Source organism: Cavia porcellus, unplaced genomic scaffold (assembly GCF_034190915.1).
Source record: "Cavia porcellus strain 051 isolate PalLab524CR breed Dunkin Hartley unplaced genomic scaffold, mCavPor4.1 scaffold_6, whole genome shotgun sequence".
NCBI lineage: Eukaryota > Metazoa > Chordata > Mammalia > Rodentia > Caviidae > Cavia > Cavia porcellus.
The window spans coordinates 95,554,124-95,572,822 of record NW_026947489.1 but is presented as its reverse complement, the minus strand read 5'-3'; the positions used below and the strand labels follow the sequence as shown (position 1 = coordinate 95,572,822).

Genomic DNA, 18,699 nt, shown 5'->3' with positions numbered 1-18,699 from the left:
GCCCACCCCATCCTTGGGTCGGATACCACTGCTGGATCCAAACCCAGGGGCACTCAAGCCTGGACCAACCAGGCGCTAACAACCAGCTGCCTGCCGTGTCCCCACCATCAGTCCCCACCACCAGTGCGCATCCTTCGGGACCGACGCACCTCCATTCTGTCAGACACTTGAAAAAAGAAAAAGGAAACCACTGCATAAAAAAACACAGGTGCCATAAAGTTCTTCCCTCCCTCTTTCTATTTTGAGAAAGAGGGGTCTGGCTGCCTCCTCCAAGCTAACCTCTCAAACCTGTGGACTCAGGTGAGCCTCCTGCCTCAGCTTCCTGAGGAACCGGGACCTCAAACAGTCGCCACCACACTGCACGAGTTCCTCTTTGCTAGCATGTGATTCAATGGTTTCTGAGACACGTGAATAGTCATAACCTCTGTGGCCAGGTTTGTGCTGCCAGCCTTCAGCATATTCCTGGCTCCTCCTTGCCTCCCTCCACCCCCAGGAGCTCTGGACTACTCTTTCAGGATCGCTGTCCCACATTCCCAGCACTTTCCACCTCTGCAGGATCTGGGTTCCCTACACTGGGAGATCAATACCAAGAGCCACCACAGAGAGGGTTGGAGTAATCAAGCAGGTGGGCTTGGCCAGGAGTGAATGGTTAAAATGTGGGGCAGAACGTTCGAATAATTCAGCTGTGGCACACGAGACTGTGAGAGGTGGGTGTGAAACAGCCATAGTGGCTTCCCGTCACTGCCTGCCCTGCCTTGAGGCTGTCAGGCCCAAGCTGCTGCTCCCCTGGTTTTCTTTTACACTGTGTTTCTAAGTAAAAGCCAGAGAGCTGTCAGCTTGGGGGCTTTTTCTTCCTGAAGGCTGGGCTCCCCTCTGTGGAGGAATGCCCCCGGGGCTCCCCTCACCAAACTGACTGGACTCCAGCAATCTTTTCATCATTCTCATAGCCTGAGGTCGAGTACCCTGATAAGGGAGGCAGGGCTGGGGGCTCCTCTGCCCTGGGGCTGCAGCTCTGGACAGAAGACTCAGTAAGACCCTGAGGCCCTTTCACACTGGACCGATTGGGCCCCTTGACTACCTGTTTTGGGCCCGGAGTCCCCCAACTTTTCCACAGTGCTGGGTGTGAACCCAGCATCTGTGCAAGCTCTCTACCACTGAACTGCATTCTCAGCCCTTTCTGTTCTGTTTCATTGTGAGACAGGCTGGCCTTGAATTTCCATCCTCCTGCCTCAGCCTTCTAGGTAGCGGGGTTTATAGGTGTACAGCACCCCCATGGCAGGTTCCCTCTACACTGAGTGCCATGAAATCCAGAGCTGTAGCAAAATCATCCCACCCCAGACCAGGGAAGGGTGTTGAGTGATCGTGGTGCCCCAGGGAACGGGCACAGTCCTGCTCCCCCAGCAGTTGTGGGCTGGGGTTTGGGGTGTCTCAAGGGTGGCTGACTCCTAGTGTAAAGGACAGACAAGTGGGGACTCTGAGAATCTGAAGTGTGGCAGAGGAACACAGCACTGCACATAGCTGCATACTGCAAAGGGCACTGAGGTCCTGGATGGAGTGGCAGGATCTCCGGAAGCAAGTGTCCACCACTCTGGCCCCGGGGCTTCCAGAGCTCCCACCAGGGCTGGGCGCGGCTGGACAGCACACATTGGCCTAGCACATCAGTGTCCACAGGTCTTGCTCCATCCCAACTAAGCAAAGCTCCTCCTTCCTGAAGTCAGGTAGGACTGGCACAGCTAAGAGGAGAGGGTCCGCCCAGGACGTCCACACCAGGTGAAGAGCAGAAGCGCGAGGGTTGGATGCTTGAAGGATGGAAAAGGTCCTGTTTCCAGGCTCCTGCCACCAGGTGGCAGATGGCCCTGGGAGCAGGCAGCCTGGCGGTGGCTAGCAGAAAGAAGGCCAGCTTCTGTCTAAGGACAGAGGAGTGCAGGCCAGGTGCGTCTGGCACAGGGCCACCAGCGTCTGGGAACCAGGTGCATGCCAGCAATGATACAAGCATGGCCACCTCCCCAGCTGCACAGCGCCAGTCATAGCTGCACATGATAACATGCACATGACACCCCTGGCCTCTTATTCTAGAGAGGCCCAGCAATGAGTTTCCCGCAGCTGGCTGCTCAGATTAGAGGTCCAGTGGTCACTCACAGTGCCATCCTGTCACCTCACAAGGCTGGGGCTCAAAGTCACAATGACACCCAGTTGTCCACTGTGGGTCCCAGCCTGGACCTGCACCCATATTCTGCTCAGGGCTGGGTAGGTGGGGACGCTGGCACAGACCCCTTGTTATCAGGCACTCCCACCCCACCACCCGTCTCCCAGCCTGGAGCTTAGAGCTGCAGAGTGGAGTTGGCCAGGGAAAACCCTTGAAACTGGATGGGAGCTGGTGGCCTCCTCAGATGACCAAGGCCGCTACATATCCTGCTGCAACGGCTGTTAACTGAAGACAGATTTGGGGCTGGCGTCGGGAGGTGAAGTTCAAGCTCCAGTCACAGACTCTGTGAGTGGGCTGTGTGTGCACATGTGTACAAGTATGTGTTGCTTCACTGCGTTTATTGGCACACGTGTGTACGTGTGCAGACACCTGTGTCTGTGATGGTGCTTCTGCACCATACCATGTGTGCACCTGTGTACCCTGTGTGCACCTGTGTACTGTGTGTGCTGTGTGACACACTGCATTCTCTGTGGGCAGGCATGCACAAGTGTGCAAAGCTGTATATGCCTGTGTTGGATTTGAGGCCCCTGCCCCCCCCCTCCAGGCTTGGGCCTTGGCCACGGTGACTGAGCATAGAACGGGAATGAGTCTAAAGAGAAGCAGAAGCCCAGGGCCCTGCGTGTGTCAGGCCAGTGCTCACCACTGGGCTTCTTGCTGCTCACTTCCTGTCACTGTCCTGCCTGCTTTGCTCCTTACCTGCCTCTCTACATCCCAGCACACGAACTTCCTATTGCATCCATGGCTGTCTGCAACCCTCCCCACTGGCCAGCACTTCAGAGGCATTGCCAGCCATGGGGCCCCAGCTGGCCTAGGGGTGCCACTGCAGCCCCAGAGTGTGCAAGGCCAGGTCGGGGAGGATTGCAAGCTCAAGTCCAGCTTGGGGAATGCAGCAGTTTACCAAGGCTCTGTTTCCAAAAGTAAGTCAAAATTAAAAGGGGCCAGGGATGCCACTTCCAGTGCTGCCAGAGACAAACTGGAGAGATGGTGGTGAGGAAGGACAGGCTTAGTCAGAATCTCCCAGCGGATTGGGGCTCCCAAAATATGGGACACAAGTTCTCCCTGTTACACATGCGTCAATGGCGGGAGATGGAAGCCGGCTCAGAGCTACTCTCTCCTCAGGGCCCTGGGTCCTGTCACTGCCATCCTCTTGCATCTGCACTGGCTCAGAAAGCTGCTCACTGGGCGGCACTGTTACTGAGCCCACGCTGCTCAGAAAGGTGTTTGTGGGGTACTGGGCTGGGGCCCAGGCCTCTCCCTGGCTGATGTGTGAACAGGACAGGGGGCCAACCCCAGCTCTGCAGCTGCCTCCTGGGTGGCCGTGGCTGGAGTGGGGCCGTCCTGAGGACACAGCAGGCAGCTAGCTCACTGTGGTGTTCAGGTTAAGCCACACACAGGACAGGCTCAGCCCTGCACACCACCCAGAGGGCAGCAGTTGGAGGCACACAGTGTCATCTCTCTGCTGTGCAGGACCCTGCAGTGTTCCCTCTTTGTTCCATCATTCTGCAGAACAGCAGGTCTTTCTTTTCTTTCATTTTTGTTTTCTTTCTTTGTTGCTTTCTTTCTCTATCTTTCTGAATGACAGGGTCTCACCCTATAGTTCAGGCTGGTCTTCAATTTGTGATCTTCCTGCCTCAGCCTTCTGAGTGCTGGGATTACAGACATGTGCCACCATGCCTGGCTTCAGGCAGACCTTATGATCATGTTTTATGTCCAAGTAACCTGAAACTGAGAGGCATTTGTCTATTCAGGAGCACACAGCTGATAAGAGCAGGGCTCTATCAGCTCCAGGTGTGTGAAGCCTTTGGTAAATAGCACACAGCAGGTGATACAAGGCCCCAGCCCCAGCTGGGACTCAGAAGAGGTCACCTGTGTTGGGGGAGGAGAGGCTGCCAAGGGTGGCAGGGGACCCAGGCTCCACAGAGGAGGCAGCTGCGAAGACAGACACCATCAGCATTCAGTGGCCTGGGGATGGAACTGCTTGCTCCAGCCTGGTAACCTTTGTCCCCTATGCCGTGTCCCTGTGAGGTGGCCCACTCTTAATGTGGGCAGCACCTGCTGGGTAGTGGTGCAGGGCTTAAGCCCAGCACTTGGGAGGCTGCCACAAACTGGAGGCGAGCTTGAAGTGCATAGGGAGACCTTGTCTCAAAAAGAAAACCAAATGCAAATGAAATAGCAACAACAACAAAAACATTGGCAGGACTTGGGACAGGAATTTAAGTCAAAGTCCACATACTGGACGTTCAAATACTTAAAAACTGCAAACCAAGCAAACTTTGATTAAACACAGTACAGCCTTCCTTCCTGCTCTGACACTGCTCTGGCCTCCCTTCGAGGGACCTCTGAGCCCACTCAGGCCCGGCAGGTCCTGCCCTTGAGAGGAGGGGACCCTGAGGACCGGAAGGGAGCCAAGGTGGAACGGGGCTGGAGAGACCCTCATCTCATGAAAAGGTCAAGAGGTGCCATAGGACTGGAGGTAAAGACTAATGCAATGTGGCATTTGAGAAGGCAGAATAAAAGCATAAATCCCGATTATAAAAAAATCACAAGTTTTAACAAGAACAGGCTCTGCCCACTCCCCACCTGCTTCAAAGTCGTGCTAGGGCCCACAGCACAATGAGATAGGCGATGGTAGGGGCTGGGTGGGCTCTGGGGTGGAGTAGGGGGCACCCCATGGACACTGTGGGGGCCCAGACATGGGGATCCCCACAAGGGCTTTTGCAAGAGACCTGTGCAGACCTGGAAGAGACAGAGCTGGGGTCCTGGAAGGGAAGAGGTGGAGGCCAGGGTATCTCAGCCAGAGAGACAGGAAGCCTGAATCCCAGCTGCCATGGAGGCTGAGGCAAGAGGAGCTCAAGCCCAGCCTGGGCAAATTAGTGAAACCTTGTCTCAAAATTAAAACAACAACAAAAACAAAACAGAAAAGAGCTGGGCATAGAATTCTATGGCTTTGCTCAGGGGATGGGAGCGATGCCTTGGCAAGGGTTGCCCCAAATTTGAGGGGCAGGGAAGAGTTAGCAAGACCAGCCATTCAGGAGGCTGAGGCAGGAAGATTACCATGCACTCAAGGCCAGCCTGAGATACACAGTGAGGCCACTTGGACTACATAGCAAGACACTATCTCAAAGCTAAATAATTTTGGCCAGGCACAGTGCTGCACTCCTGTAATTCCAGTACTTGGGAGGCTGAGGCAGGGGGATCCCAAGGAGTTTGAGGCCAGCTTGGGCTGCAAAGTAAGTTCAAAGCCAGCCTGAACTGCATAATGAAATTCTGCCTCAAGAAAGACCAAAAACCCTAAAAGTCTAAATTAATTAAAATGCTTAAATTCGTCCCTGCTTTTGCACGGCATCCTCCTTGCACCGGGTTGAAGAACTGGGCAGGGTCCAGTGGCTGCGGGTGCTCAGTGTCCCTGCCCATGAGCTAGCTGTGCTAGATTGGGGAGCAGGGACAGTGAGCAGAGGTGGAGCAATGGCCCTGACTCTCGGGACCAGCTGGAACCACACAGGCTCAGCCTTGCTGCCCTGCAGACTTGGTTTCTGCAGCCAGCAGAGGTCAATGGCTGGTGCTGGTGCAGGTAGAGCTGGGCACCCACTGCTGTCACATGCCCAAGATCATGTCACAGACTCGGAGTTGAGTCTCTGTGGTCACCTGTTCCATGTCGCTTTCCACAGAAGCCATTCTGATGGCTCTGGCCTGGCTGTCCCCAGCCTTGGCCCCCTCCCTGGCCACCCAGCTGTCTTCCCCGACAGCCGCAGCCAGGTGGCAGCTGCACCTGTCCCTTCAGGGCGCCCTCCCCTGGCCACCCGGGCAGCTCCTGACCCTCGTCCCTGCTGCCCACCACCCCTCCGAGAGGGTGCAGGGAGCCGGCCCAGGTCCCATCCTCACCCCAGACACTGCCCCATGGGGCACTGCCCTTCACAGGCCTGGTGTTGCTGAATGGAGGCCAAGGGATGGGCTGGGAGAAAGGACACAGGAGAAGGCTGGGCCAAGGAGTCCAGCCTGCGGGACAGGACCTCAGGGCCACACCAATGCTGTCACGGTGAGCTCTCGGCCCAGGGAGCCACGAACAGCACCAATCCTTGGGGTCCCTAGGACACAGGGTCTCCTTTTCCTGCCACTCGCTCCACGCCCCCACTGCCCAAAACAGGTCCTGGGCAAGATGGGTCACCTCACATTCACCCACACATGACCCTGGGGCATGGGTTTTCTTGCCTGCACCCCAGAGTGGTTCCAAGGACAGAAGCCTGGTCACTATCACACATGAGGTGCTGCCCAGGAGGAAAGGGGTCCCTGCCACCAGAGTCCCCATGGCCTGCATGGAGGTGGGTGCCTGCCGTTTTCTCCTCCCCAGGCACCACCCCAAGACATAGCTGTTCTAGCCCCAGCTGCTCCCCAAGACGTACCAACTGGGGTCCTACAGCTCTTGCCCTGTCCCACTGGCCCTGGGAACCCCACCCACTCAGGGAGTTGTGCCATGCCCCATGTCCTCCTACTGAGGTTTTGTTGTAGCAGATCCCCTGCCCCACCATCAGGGAAACCCTGGGATAGACCCTGTCTACCAGGGTGGGTGAGGGCAGGGCAGCCACAGAGGCTGAGGAAAGGACGCCAGCCCTGGGTTGGCCGCGGAAAGGACAGTAGAGCCAGAACCTTACTTGGGTGCTACAGCTCACAGCGGGCCGCTTAGAACCACCGAACTCGAACCCGAGGTACGGCCTGCTCCGGGAGGCTGCGCGGCAGGCGGTTTGGGGTCCTGCAAACCTGGAGCCCCTCCTTGTGTGGGACTCGTACCCGGGGCCAGGCTGCGGGCTGACGCCGGCCCGCCCAGCCCGCTGCTTGGAGCCGAGCACCCTGCGCTTCTGGATCTGTGCCTTGGGCCTCCGCCTCCCAGAGCCAGACGCCTGGCAGCAGGCCCCCCTGCGGGGCCCCAGGACCCCCAGGACCTCAGCGCCCCAGACTCCCCCCAGCCCCCATCTGCGGCAGTCAGGCGCCCCCTCTGCAGGCTTGGCCTCTGCCGGAAAGGCCGGGATTAATGAGCGCGCCAGAGCCCCTAATAGGCTCCAGCTGCACAAACACCCCGACCAGCTCTCGTCTGCGCCCTCAGCCGCGCCCGCCCCTCCCCCGGCCAGCAGCAGTTCCGGAACCGCGCGCGACTGCGGGGCTTGGTCGGCCTGCCCCGCCCACATCCCCGGCATCCTCGGGCCTCGCCCTCGGGTCAGCTGCCCACCTGGCAGGGACACCGGTGAGGGTGGTTGCCTCTCCCGCCGGGCTCAGCAGCCTGCCCGGCCCGGCCCCGGCCCCAGTCCCGTCTTCACCCCCCACCCCCCCATCTCCCCACCCGGACCCCTGGCTCAGCAGCAGCCCCGGACCCCGCAAGAAGTGTTCTCTAGGACCACCGAGCCTGTGCTGTAGAGGAGTGAAGGAGGTGCTCACCTGCAGTGCCAGCTACTCCACAGGCTGAGGCAGGAGGGTTTCAAGTTTGAGACCAGCCTGGACTATGTGGCAAGACCTTGTTGCAAAAACCAAAAAACAAAAAACAAAAACAAAAACAAGAATATAGCAAACTTACCAGCCCTCCCAGCCCCTGCTGCGGAATGGAGGTAGACCTTGGGAGGTCCCCGCCCCTGTCGCCTTCTGGTGGGCCTGGCCATTTCTCCATGTGGCCAGTGCCAGTCCCCCATGGGAGGCACCCAAGCAGGCACACTGTGGGCAGGAGAGCTGGATGGGTGTGGGGACAGGGGACACAGGGGTTCGGGCTTCTTCCTCCTTCTAGTGCTCTCTCTCTCTCTCTCTCTCTCTCTCTCTCTGCCGGCTGTGTCCCCTGATGTCCCTGTATCATTCACATGTGGCTCCGTCTGTGGCCCCTCCAAGGAGGGCAGCAAACTCAGCTACATTATGCCCACCATGACATTAAAAGCGTAAGGCTGACTCAGACCCCAAACCAGTGCCAGGAGCCCCACCATTTGGGAGGCTGAGGCAGGAGGTTACAAGTTCAAGGCCAGCCTCAAATAAATACGTGAGTACAGTATTTTTATCTTAAATAGAACAAGGCAAATCTTGTTGGTTGCTCCTCCCCTGAAGGCCTCTCTGCCATGGGCGCGACCATGGGAACCGAGTTTGGGGCACACTGTGGCTGGAGTCTCATGGTCTTGGTTTTCAACAATGTCTTCCTAAGGAATAATGATTACCACTTGCCAGGGACTTAGCCTGGTGCCAGCCTGGTGCCAGCCAGGTGCAGCGGTACACGCCCAGAATCTCAGCTACCTGGGAGGCTGAGATTTTGAGTTCAAGCCCAGCCTGCATGACACAGCAAAGCCCTGTCTCAAAGAAAAAAGGAACGCAAAACTAAAAGGCACCAGCTACATGAACTTAATAATGATAGTCACCATCTGCCTCTGTTATCCACTCCTGCATAAGGAAACTTAGCTGACCACATTCATTTCCTCATGTCTCTCGATGTCCCGGGCCAGAGATTCTGGCTTGGCTGGTGGCTGAGTCTTTGCTCCATGTGGCTGGTGTGGGCCGGGCTGGTGACGCAGAATGGTTGCCCTGCATGTCCTGCTCTCCACGGAGACTGCGTAAAGTCAGCGCGGTCTTGTAGGTAGTGGCCTTGACAATGAGGCCTGGGGGAACAGAACCCGGAGAGTGGGTAGAGCCTAAAGGGCAGGGCGGAGCCTGGAGGATGGGCGGAGTCTGGAGGACAGGATTGGCCCTGGAGGACAGGACTGGGCGTGGAGGGTGAGGCGGGGCCTGGACGGTGGGTGGAGCCTGGAGAGCGGGTTGGGGGTTACTGGGGAGGATGATCCAGCATGGGTTTCAGGACCCAAACCTGGTGTCACAGAGAGGGCACATGTGACATTCTAAATGAGTCCAGGGAATCCAGATTCGGGTGCAGAAGTTGGCTCTGGACAGATATAGAGAACTCAGGTCAGAGCAGAGGACTGCAGGCCATGGTGCAATGAGTTTCTCTGGGAGTCTGAGCGCTGGCCATGAGTCAGGAAGCCCCAGATGTCCGGACCCCAGGTCTCCACAGAGATTTAGACAATGCCCTGCCATCACCAGCTCTGCAGGCTCACCCACAAACTCACACAGTGGTTCACACACGTGCACCACACACGTGCACCGCACACGCAGGCGCAGCCCTTGGGCTAAGGCATGTGGTCGCTTGTGCGCCCAGCCCCGTGGGGTCACAGGTGTCCTCCCCAGGGAACCCACTGAGCCTGCGTCTCTTACTCTGCAGTGTCGCCCTTCAGCACCAAGCTGTGCCCCGGGTGACTGCTCCAGTTCTGCAGGCTTCAGCCAGGCTGGGGTGGCAGCAAGGTGGGTCCTAGCTAGGTGTGCACACTTCCGCCGCTGCAAGCTCCTCTGGTGCCTGATCCTCCCATCCTGTGGTGGTGTCTGCATCCCTCTGCCCTAGGCACCCATCCTTTCCTGGCAGCCTCACCTGTGTGTGTGGTTACTTCCTCGATGCTCACGAAGGGCGCTTGCCTGACACTCGCAGGCCCCAGGTACACATCGGGGGCCCACAGACAGACATGGCCGGACCAGTAAGCAGGGGGGCTCGAGGTGCACAGCTGGAACCCAGCACCTGGGAGACTGAGGCAGGAGGATCACCATGAGTTTGAGGCCATCCTGGGCTACTACTCATCGACGAGTAGTTTTGGTCTCAAAAAACCAAAAACCAAACCATACCAAAATAAATGAGACTAAGCTGTGCGTAGCCAGGGACTGACTTATTTTTCAGGGACTGAATTTGTGTAACCTGGAGCTTAGCAAGTACCTGCCTCAAGATGAGTACTAAGTACTGACAGGCTTTTCCTAGAAAATGCTTCTTTGCGTTCCTATGAGCCCAAACCTCCCGCTTTTTGACCATGCCCTAACGAATGCTCCTTCAATCAGCTGTTAAAGCATCACTTCACCGGCTCCTGTCAAATTCCAAATAAAGACAGTAGTTCTTTCCTGACTCTTTGGTAACCCTCCCGTGCCCTCAATAAAGGCTTTTCTCCTCTCTCTCTCTTCCCTTCTCTTTCCCTCTCCCCCTCCTTCTGTGTCTCTGTCTTTCTCTTCTCTCTGGCACCACAGAGGACCAAACAATCACAATTTCATACTGGGGTGTAGCTTGATGGTACAGTGCCTGTCTAGTGTGTGTGAGGCCCTGAGTTTAATCCCCAGACCACAACAAAGCAAGAACAAAGAACACCACTGAGCCAACATGGGAATGCATTAAATAGCATTTATTGAGCATTTATTATGTGCCAGGCCTACTTTAAACCCCAGCAGAATTGGTTTGTTTCAACCTCAGGGTCACTGCAAGGTAAGGCCTCCTACTCCACCTTCACAGGCAGTGCAGCGGCTGTGGGCAGCTGGGCAGAACCTGGGACTCCCGTACCCTGCAGACCCCAAGAACGAATGGCCTAGGGCATGCACCATAGGCCAGGGTAGGGATGCTCTTCAGGACATGGGAGGATCTTTGTTTCTCTTTTTTCTTGTTCTGCAGTGCTGGGATCAAATGCAGGGCCTCCTCAGCTGGAACTGCACCAGCCACCTCGAGCAAGAGTCTGGGTCATAGAACCCCCAGCTCTGCCCCCTTTCTGCCCTCTACTTCCTTAGCCCTGGCCAGTCCCCAGCCATGGGTCACACTGCTCTATCTCTGAGCCCCAACTGCCCCAGTGAGTGGACCAGAGGACAACACAGCAGAATCACTACATGCCTAGTGCTGCTGTGAGCAGTGGCCAGGGTCCCTTCCCCGCCTTCTACCCATGGTAGAAGGACAGGGCTTCCTGGGGGGCCGTAGCTGGCCTGTCCTGTCCCCTCTCTTGCTCAGGCAGCCTGGTGATTAGCTAGTTACTGCCGGCTGTTTCAGACTGTACTGCATGCCCACCCACGGAGCTGCAGGCAGACCTGGGGAAGGAGGCCACCTCCCGCCTCCGTCCTGGCTCTGCCAGATTAGGGTGACATCCAGTCACCCCATCAGGACTCTCTGGATAGCTGGCTCAAGGCCAGATCAGCTCCTCTCTGGGCCCCATTGGGAAGGAGTGGCATTTCAGGGCACCATGCCCCATCCCACCTTGTCCTCTTGCCACTTTTGCCACAGCTTTTCCAGGTCTCAGGCTGTGAAGGGCCAGGGGGCAGGAATGGAGCAGGAAAGCCAGCACTCACCCTCATTAGCTGGCTTCAAAACCTAGGACAGGCGGCCGCTGAGTGCCCTACTCATCCAGGCAAAGGACATTCTGTCCCAATTGGAGAACAGAGGGAGGACAAACCCACTACCACCCCAAAGGTGATCCAGGCTGGCACTTGGAGCTGGGGGACAGCTGGGAGTGTGCAGAACAGCTGGGCAACAGGTGGGAAGCCCTGGGGCAGGGACAGCCTTCCATCTGGGACTCTTCTGCAGATTCATGCCAGTGGCCAGAGAAGCGATACCTTACAGAATTCATGTGTCCATCTGCAGCCCAAAGGCCCAGGCCTCTCCACATGCAGCCAGGCCACAGTCCCCCTGTCCTCTCTGCCTCCCTGACAGTGCGTCAGGGTTCATCCCGTGTCACCTGAGGGCTGACGCCTTCTCTTCTTCTATGTCTTTCAGGGAGACCAGGGATAAGAATCAGCAGATGGGCTAGAAAGGAGCTGGGGTAGGAGGATGTTGGGAGAGGGTACAGATGGAACGTCCAGCAGCCTCCTACATGAGTGCAAGTTCATTCACACGAAACCAGGAATAGCGGTGCATGCCTATAACCTCAGTATTTGGGAGGCTGAGGTAGAAGGATCTCTGTGAATTTAAGGCCAACCTGGACTACATAAGAAGCCCTTGCCTCAAAAAACTAAAGTGTGGAATTGGGGATTTAGCTCATCAGCATAAGCGCCTGCCTTTGCAAGCATGTGAGTTCGATTGCCAATACCCAAAACAAACAAACAAAATAACCTAAAATGTGTTTCACACAGGTCTGGCTCTGTTTTTCCAGCAGATCAATAGACTTCAGATTCTTGGAGAGTCACTCCCCCAAGGCCAACCCACTTGTGATAGGGGGGAGGGAATCTAGGGCCTCATGTATACTAGGAAACTGCTCAAATGCCAAGCAACACCCCAAACCCGAGTTTAAGACCCACTTACAGATGAGGAAGGTGATGATACAGATAATCGACAGCAGTCACAGCCAGCATCAAGAGGCCCTCGCCTGCAATCCCAGCACTCCAGGAGGCTGAGGCAGGAAGACCACAAGTTTAAGCCCGGCCTAAGCAGCTGATTAATGCAACTAGACATCGATCTCAAAATTCCAAAGACAAAACAAGCTGAGGATTCATCTCAGTGCAGAGCCCTGGATTCAATGCCGAGCACTTCAAAAGAAAAAAAGAGTGGGGCCACAATTTTCTGACAGGAGGGTGGACTTGGGTCCCAAAGCTCCCTCCCACCCCCCACCCTGGCATCCTGGACAGTGCCCCTAAAGTCAAGACAAGGGGCTGGAGATTTAGCTCAGCGGCATAAGCACCTGCCTTGCAGGCAGGCGGTCGTGAGTTCGATCCCTGGTACCGATAAAAAGTTAAAAAAAAAAAAAATAGAGTCCAGACAAGTCTGGGGGTTTGCAGGGGACACAGAATTCTGCCTGGGAGAAGTTGGGGCTCTGAGGGGCAGCTCCAGAAGGAGCCTCTCAAGGTGGGGAGGAGGTCTGTGCTGCAGCATAGGGCTCAGCGGGAAGGGGGCCCCTTACCCCTGCTCTGCAGAGCCCTCAGTCGCAGGGCCTGAGGCTGCAGGGCATCCCATTCCCGCCCCCGCCCCCAGCTCGCCTGGGGTTTGGTTTGCTTGTGTGCTGCCGATGCTCCGAGGCTAAGCACTCCCCCTCTTGAAACAGGGGCTCACTAAGCGGCCCCGGTGTGACCCAAACTTGCCATCTTGCTGGCTCAGGCTCCCGCAGTGCTGGGGTTTCAGCGCCGCCCCAACCTGCCAAGCCCCCATTTTTAACTGGGTTTTCAAGATACAGCCTAGAGCTGGGTGGTCTGGTCGGGGTCCCTCCAGCCGCAACCTCCCTATACACTGGTGGAAAGCTGCCTTTCTCCAGAAGTTGTTCCTGAAGGAACCGGAAGTGGGGGGTGGCGCCTCGCTGGCCCCTAGCAACCTCCTTGGAGAAGCTGTGTGCAGGTCGTGCCCTTCTCAAAACGCCAGGCGCCCGGGCAGCTCTGGCACAGAGTGGGCACGCGCGGGGGCTGGGTTCCCCCGGCAGCACCCGGTGATACAGGGGAGGGAGAAAGGTGCAATAATCCACCCTAGGCTGGAGGGCGGGCGCACGGACCCCCTTTGCGAAGGTCCCCGCCCACCATGGCCTGCATCGCCGGGCGCACACCAAGCCCGTGCTGGGGGCTCAGGCGGGGACTCGCAGCCCTCTCCCCACCGGCTGGGTCTCCGACCCCGGCTTTCCAGGCTCCCGCCTTGGCGGGCGGCGCTCGGTTCGCGCTCAGCGACTTCCCTGCTCCCTGCAGACAGTGCAGCCCGGGGACGCCGGCAGACGTCACACGTGCATCCTCCGGCCGGCGCTCGAGTGGGGATTCCGCTGGGCCCCGGGCTCGATGCGCACGGCCACATGACTTCAATTAGCGGGCTCGGCTTCTCTCCCTCAGCCCAGCCACGCGCCGCCCAGGGGTCCCGGCTCACTTTCTCGCGTCCCAGCTCAGCCAACAAAGGAGGACAAGGCACCCTTTCCCGTCCCCTTTCCGCGGAAAAAAGCAAGATGTTGGGCCAGAAGCGCACTTCTCGTCCCACCCCCACCCCCGCCCCGGGGGAGGGGAAGATACGATTTGGTAAAGTTAATAAAGTTACGACCCAGTTAAATGCAATTAAAGGGCTAGATCTCTGGAAGATAATTAAATGCACTTTTATTATGATTATTAGCCTCTAATTTGCACGATTATCAACAAACAGGAGGTGGGAAAACAGTTAACTGGCACAGTTGTCTTTCGCCTAATCCTTTGGAATTAAACTTTTAAAATATTCCCCATGGTTGAGAGCATGGGGTGTGTGCTGGAAACCAGCAAAGGCTACGTACACCGCCCCGCAGGCGGCGAGCTAGGGAAAGTCTCGGGCTTGACGGGGAGGTGGGGAGAGACAGGCAACATCTGTGCCACATCCCGCGGCCCCGGCCTCCTCCCGGGGAAGCCACCCACCTCTCCTTCCCTTCTGTTTTCTCCGGGACGAGTTTTAAAAGCAAACTAAAAATCCCACCAACCCATCAGTACCTCCCTCCACCCCAACCCATTTTTAATGCTTTTTTGGATAGAAACAAAGGCCCCCAAACAACAATAAAAATGCACTTATAACACACAAGCCAAACCCAGCGCTGCTACCTTGGACCGAGGGAGGCGTTTCAGTCGGACGGGGAAAGAGCAGACTGCAGGGAAAGAAGGGGAGACGCAGGGTCTCAAAACTCCAGGACTTCCACCGAGTTCGAAGGCTAAAAGTTCCCAGGCAGAGGAGAGGACCGGAACTAAAGTGGGGTGCGCCTATGGGGGGGGGGGTGATCGTTGATGGAGCTGAGGGGAAAAAACTGCAGACCCCCAGGCTGCAGGTGAGGGCGCTGGACCACCTGCCTGTCCGTGGGCTCCCAGCCTCTGCCTCACTTTCTTCCCTTCGGGTAGGAGGTCTATAAGTACGTGTGTAGGACAGCACGAATGAGGCGAGGGGGGGAGTGGAAAAGGAACTAAGACAAGGAATCCAGGTCTGGATCCAAATTATCCCACAACTCCGCGGGCTCCACGCAGACAAAAGTGGCAGGGCTGGCTCTGGGCGCAGCTGGATGGAACCAGCTCGCCGCTCTTGGGTCCCCTAACTCCCCAGGAGACCCCCAGATCCCAGCACGGGGCGGTCACCGCACTCGGTCTTCAGTAGAGGAGCCCTCCAGTTCTTTTTGTTTCCTCTCTCTCCTTTTTTTCTTTTAAATAGAAAATATATAATTACATTTGCAAAGACTATTTACAGTTCTAATTACAAACCTGGCAGGGGCAAGGCCGGCTCCGGGATGGGGTCCGCCGAGGTCCCGAGTTCTCACACCGTCGTCTCCCCGCGCCGGCGCCGCGCAAGGCGCGCGTAGAACTTGCGCCATGAGTGCAGCGTCTTGCCGGACCAGATCCAGAAGCCCGACGTGATGCCCACGATGAGCGTCATGAGGTACTTGATCATATAGACCGTGAAGTCGGGTGCGGCGCGCGGCGCGTGGGGCGCGGGGCACGGGATGGCCAGGCTGCGGCAGTGCTGGCTGACCCAGGAGCGCTCCCAGCGCTCGCGGAAGGCCTGCTCGTAGAAGTAGCAGGCCAGCACGATGGTGGCCGGCACCGTGTACAGCACGCTGAACACGCCGATGCGCACCATGAGGCGCTCCAACTTCTCCGTCTTCGTGCCGTCGTGCTTCATGACCGTGCGGATGCGGAAGAGCGACACGAAGCCGGCCAGCAGGAAGGACGTGCCCACGAACAGGTACACGAAGAGCGGCGCCAGCACGAAGCCGCGCAGCGGGTCCATGCTTTGCAGCCCCACAAAGCACACACCGCTCAGCAGGTCGCCGTCCACCTGGCCCAGCGCCAGAATGGCCACGGTTTTGACGGCCGGCACGGCCCAGGCGGCCAAATGGAAATACTGCGAGTTGGCCTCGATGGCTTCGTGGCCCCACTTCATGCCTGCGGCCAGGAACCAGGTGAGCGACAGAATGACCCACCAGATGGAACTGGCCATGCTGAAGAAGTAGAGCACCATGAAGAGAAGCGTGCAGCCCTCCTTCTTGGTGCCCTGCACCACCGTGCGGTAGCCATCGTCCGAGAAGCGCTCATTGCACACGGCGCGTTCTTGGAGCACGAAACCCGCGATGTAGGCCACAGACACCATGGTGTAGCAGCCGGACAGGAACACGATGGGGCGCTCGGGGTAGCGGAAGCGCTGCATGTCCACCAGGTAGGTGGTGACGGTGAAGAAGGTAGAGGCACAGCACAGCACGGACCACGTGAGGATCCAGAGGCGCGCGAACCGCGTCTCTTCCTGCGAGAAGAAGAGCGCGCCGTCGGGGCGCGCGGGCTCGCAGGGAGCGGCGCAGTCGCGCTCGCCCAGGAAGCGGTAGCTGAGGTAAGCGGGCACGCGCAGCACGCGTGGGCAGCGGAACGGGGATGCGGGCGGCGCGGCGGGGCGCGGGCGCGGCGCGGGGGAAGCGGGCGCGGTGTCGGGCGCAGGCCCGGGCGGCGCGGTGCCGGGCGCGCCATCCTCCGAGCGGTTCTGGCCTACGCACAGCTGCTCGGCGCCGTGGCGGGGAAAGAGCTCGCAGCGAAGGCGCTCGGGCCACTGGAAGCCGAACTTGTTCATGAGCGCCTCGCAGCCCTGACGCGCGCGCTCGCAGATGGCGCGGCACGGCGGGATGGCCTGCTCCAGCACGGTGCACACGGGCGCGTACATGGCGCACAGGAAGAAGCGCAGCTCAGGCGAGCACTGCACCTTCACCAACGGGTAAAACTGGTGCACCTCGAGGCCCGCGTCCTCCTGGCTTGTGTGGCCCAGCAGGTTGGGCAGGATGGTCTGGTTGTAGGCGATGTCGGTGCACAGCGGGATGGAGATGGGCTGGCAGAAGCCGTGCTCCGGCACCGACAGGCCCCGCTCGGCGTGCGCGCGCAGCAACAGCAGCGGTAGAAGCAGCAGTGCCAGCAGCAGGCGGGGCCGCATGCTGCTCGGGAGCGCCAGCCCCGGTCCCGCCCGGCCCTGCCCGGCTCCGGCCCGTGCGAACTCGGCTTGCGCCCGCCGAGTTACAACTCTGCGCCTCCTGCCCCTCCGACTGCTGCTCCTTTCGCGGACGCCTTTGTGCCTCCTCCAGCCTCACCTCCGCCTCTAGGATCCCAATTAGTCGGTTTCAAGGAGGCCCCCGCCGGCGGCCCCGCCTACCCCCGCAGACCCCGAAATAAAGGGATCCTTGAAACCGCCCCGTCGAGTGCTCAGCTTCTGCCCTGAATGTGTCTCGGACCAATGAGATTCAAACCCGGGCCCCGCCCCGGGTTTTCATTGGTCCTTTCCCGTAATGAGACCCCCCCCCGAAACCGGACGCCCAGAACCACCCCGTCCCCCTGGGCTTTTAAAGAGACAGGCGGTAGGCCTGGACTGGGGGGCGCCGGCAGGGCCACCAGACTCTGGTGGAGCCTGGGGCCCCGGCCCCCAACTTCCTGGAAGATGCTGCCCTGCCGCGTTGCTCTGGATGTCCCCCTTCCCGTTTGAGGTTGCAAATGAAGTAAACTTAGAGTTAAAATCTTTATTAAAAAAGAACTAGTAACTTACAGACTTTTGTATCTGCGCCTCTGGCGAAACCTAAGCCGACGGTCGCCTCATCCCACGCTCAAAACTTGGGGTTCGCCTCGCCTCTCCCCAGCTCACACCCTTCCAAGACCCCCTGAAGAATGGGAGCCTATCTCTTTAAGAGGCTCTTAAAGGGGCCCGGAGCCCTTGTGTAATTGCCCCGCAGCGAGCACAAAGGAGCCCATTATGGCCTTTGTGGCGGTGGCACCTCCGAGTAACAAACTCGGGAACTCAGGCTGGGGGCGGGGTGCAGGAGCAGGGGCCCCTCCCAGTCTTCGGGATACAAAGCGAAGCTGGAGGGTGATTGGAAGTTAGTGGAATGGGCTGGTGGTGGTGGCCTGCGGAGAAGCTGCTCGGGGAGTGCGAGGGCTCCGAGGTTCTCGCGCTGGGGTCCCCCGAAAGCGGAGGGGGCCGATGTTGGCTGTTAGACGCCCCCACGGTGGTGAGGGCCGGTATGGACCCCAAGGAAAGGGGTTGAAAAGCAGAAAGTAAGTCGGGGAGCGGTTTCCTGCTTGGGCCCAGGAAACGCTCGCCTTTTAAACCGAGAAGGTTAGATGAAAGAAGAGCCAGGATGAGGACCGCAAACCCTGTGTAGGGATGGATGAGAGGGCCCTGAGTCTGGCCGGGTTCGCAAAATGTTTGCTGATTCTTTGCAACCTGAAAGCCACTGTCTGTCTCCTAGGAAGCTGCTTTTTTCCCCTGTGGGAAGAAAGTTTCCTTCAGAGTCAAAGCGACAGGCGACTTTGCCGTGGGTCCCTGGCCGCCCTGCCGGCCATCCCTGCCCAGAGCAGGGGGTAAGGGCCCTCTGGTGCTCCTGGCTCCTGGGTGTCGCTTGGCAGCCTGGCAGGGTTCCCTCCACTGGGGAGCCGGGCTTGGGGACAGGACTAGGCAACAGGAAACCAAGCAGTCACCTCACAGGCAGATGCCTGCCGCATCTTCAGTTTCCTTGCATGGCAGCCCTCAGGCCAGCCTGGGTGACAGTGTCCCTTCCCTGGCCACCCCGAGGGGGAGGTTCCGCTGGGCCTGGAAGGGCCCTCAAAACCTCCTGTGTCTGTTAGGAGCAGCTCATTTGCTCTGCACACTCCCTTCTTGGGTGACTTTGGGGTTTGGCCCTGGTTTTGATGCTGGCGGCCAGCCTGGACCCCAGCCCATTCAGCACACTTCTGCTGAGGCTGCTGCTCTCAGGCCCCTATGT

The 18,699-nt window shown here is 58.3% G+C and overlaps 1 protein-coding gene across 4 annotated transcripts in view; it reads right to left on the bottom strand.

Moving 5' to 3' along the window:
* The window catches only part of Fzd2 (frizzled class receptor 2), a 30,736-nt gene extending 13,598 nt beyond the window's left edge, over positions 1-17,138 (bottom strand). Inside the window, exons 1-3 of one of the 4 annotated variants that reach the window (XR_010048378.1) lie at positions 15,176-17,138; positions 9,645-9,796; positions 7,580-8,823 (exon numbers count right to left, since the gene is read on the bottom strand). Coding sequence is in view for 1 of the 4 variants with exons in the window: in XM_063251712.1 (XP_063107782.1) it covers positions 15,228-16,883 (1,656 nt within the window). In the remaining 3 variants the exon portion in view is untranslated. Of the gene's footprint in view, positions 1-7,579; positions 9,797-14,045 lie in introns of those variants that run through there. The other 3 variants (XR_010048376.1, XR_010048377.1, XM_063251712.1) reach the window with 3 other exon arrangements.
* Between the last annotated feature and the right edge of the window lie 1,561 nt (positions 17,139-18,699).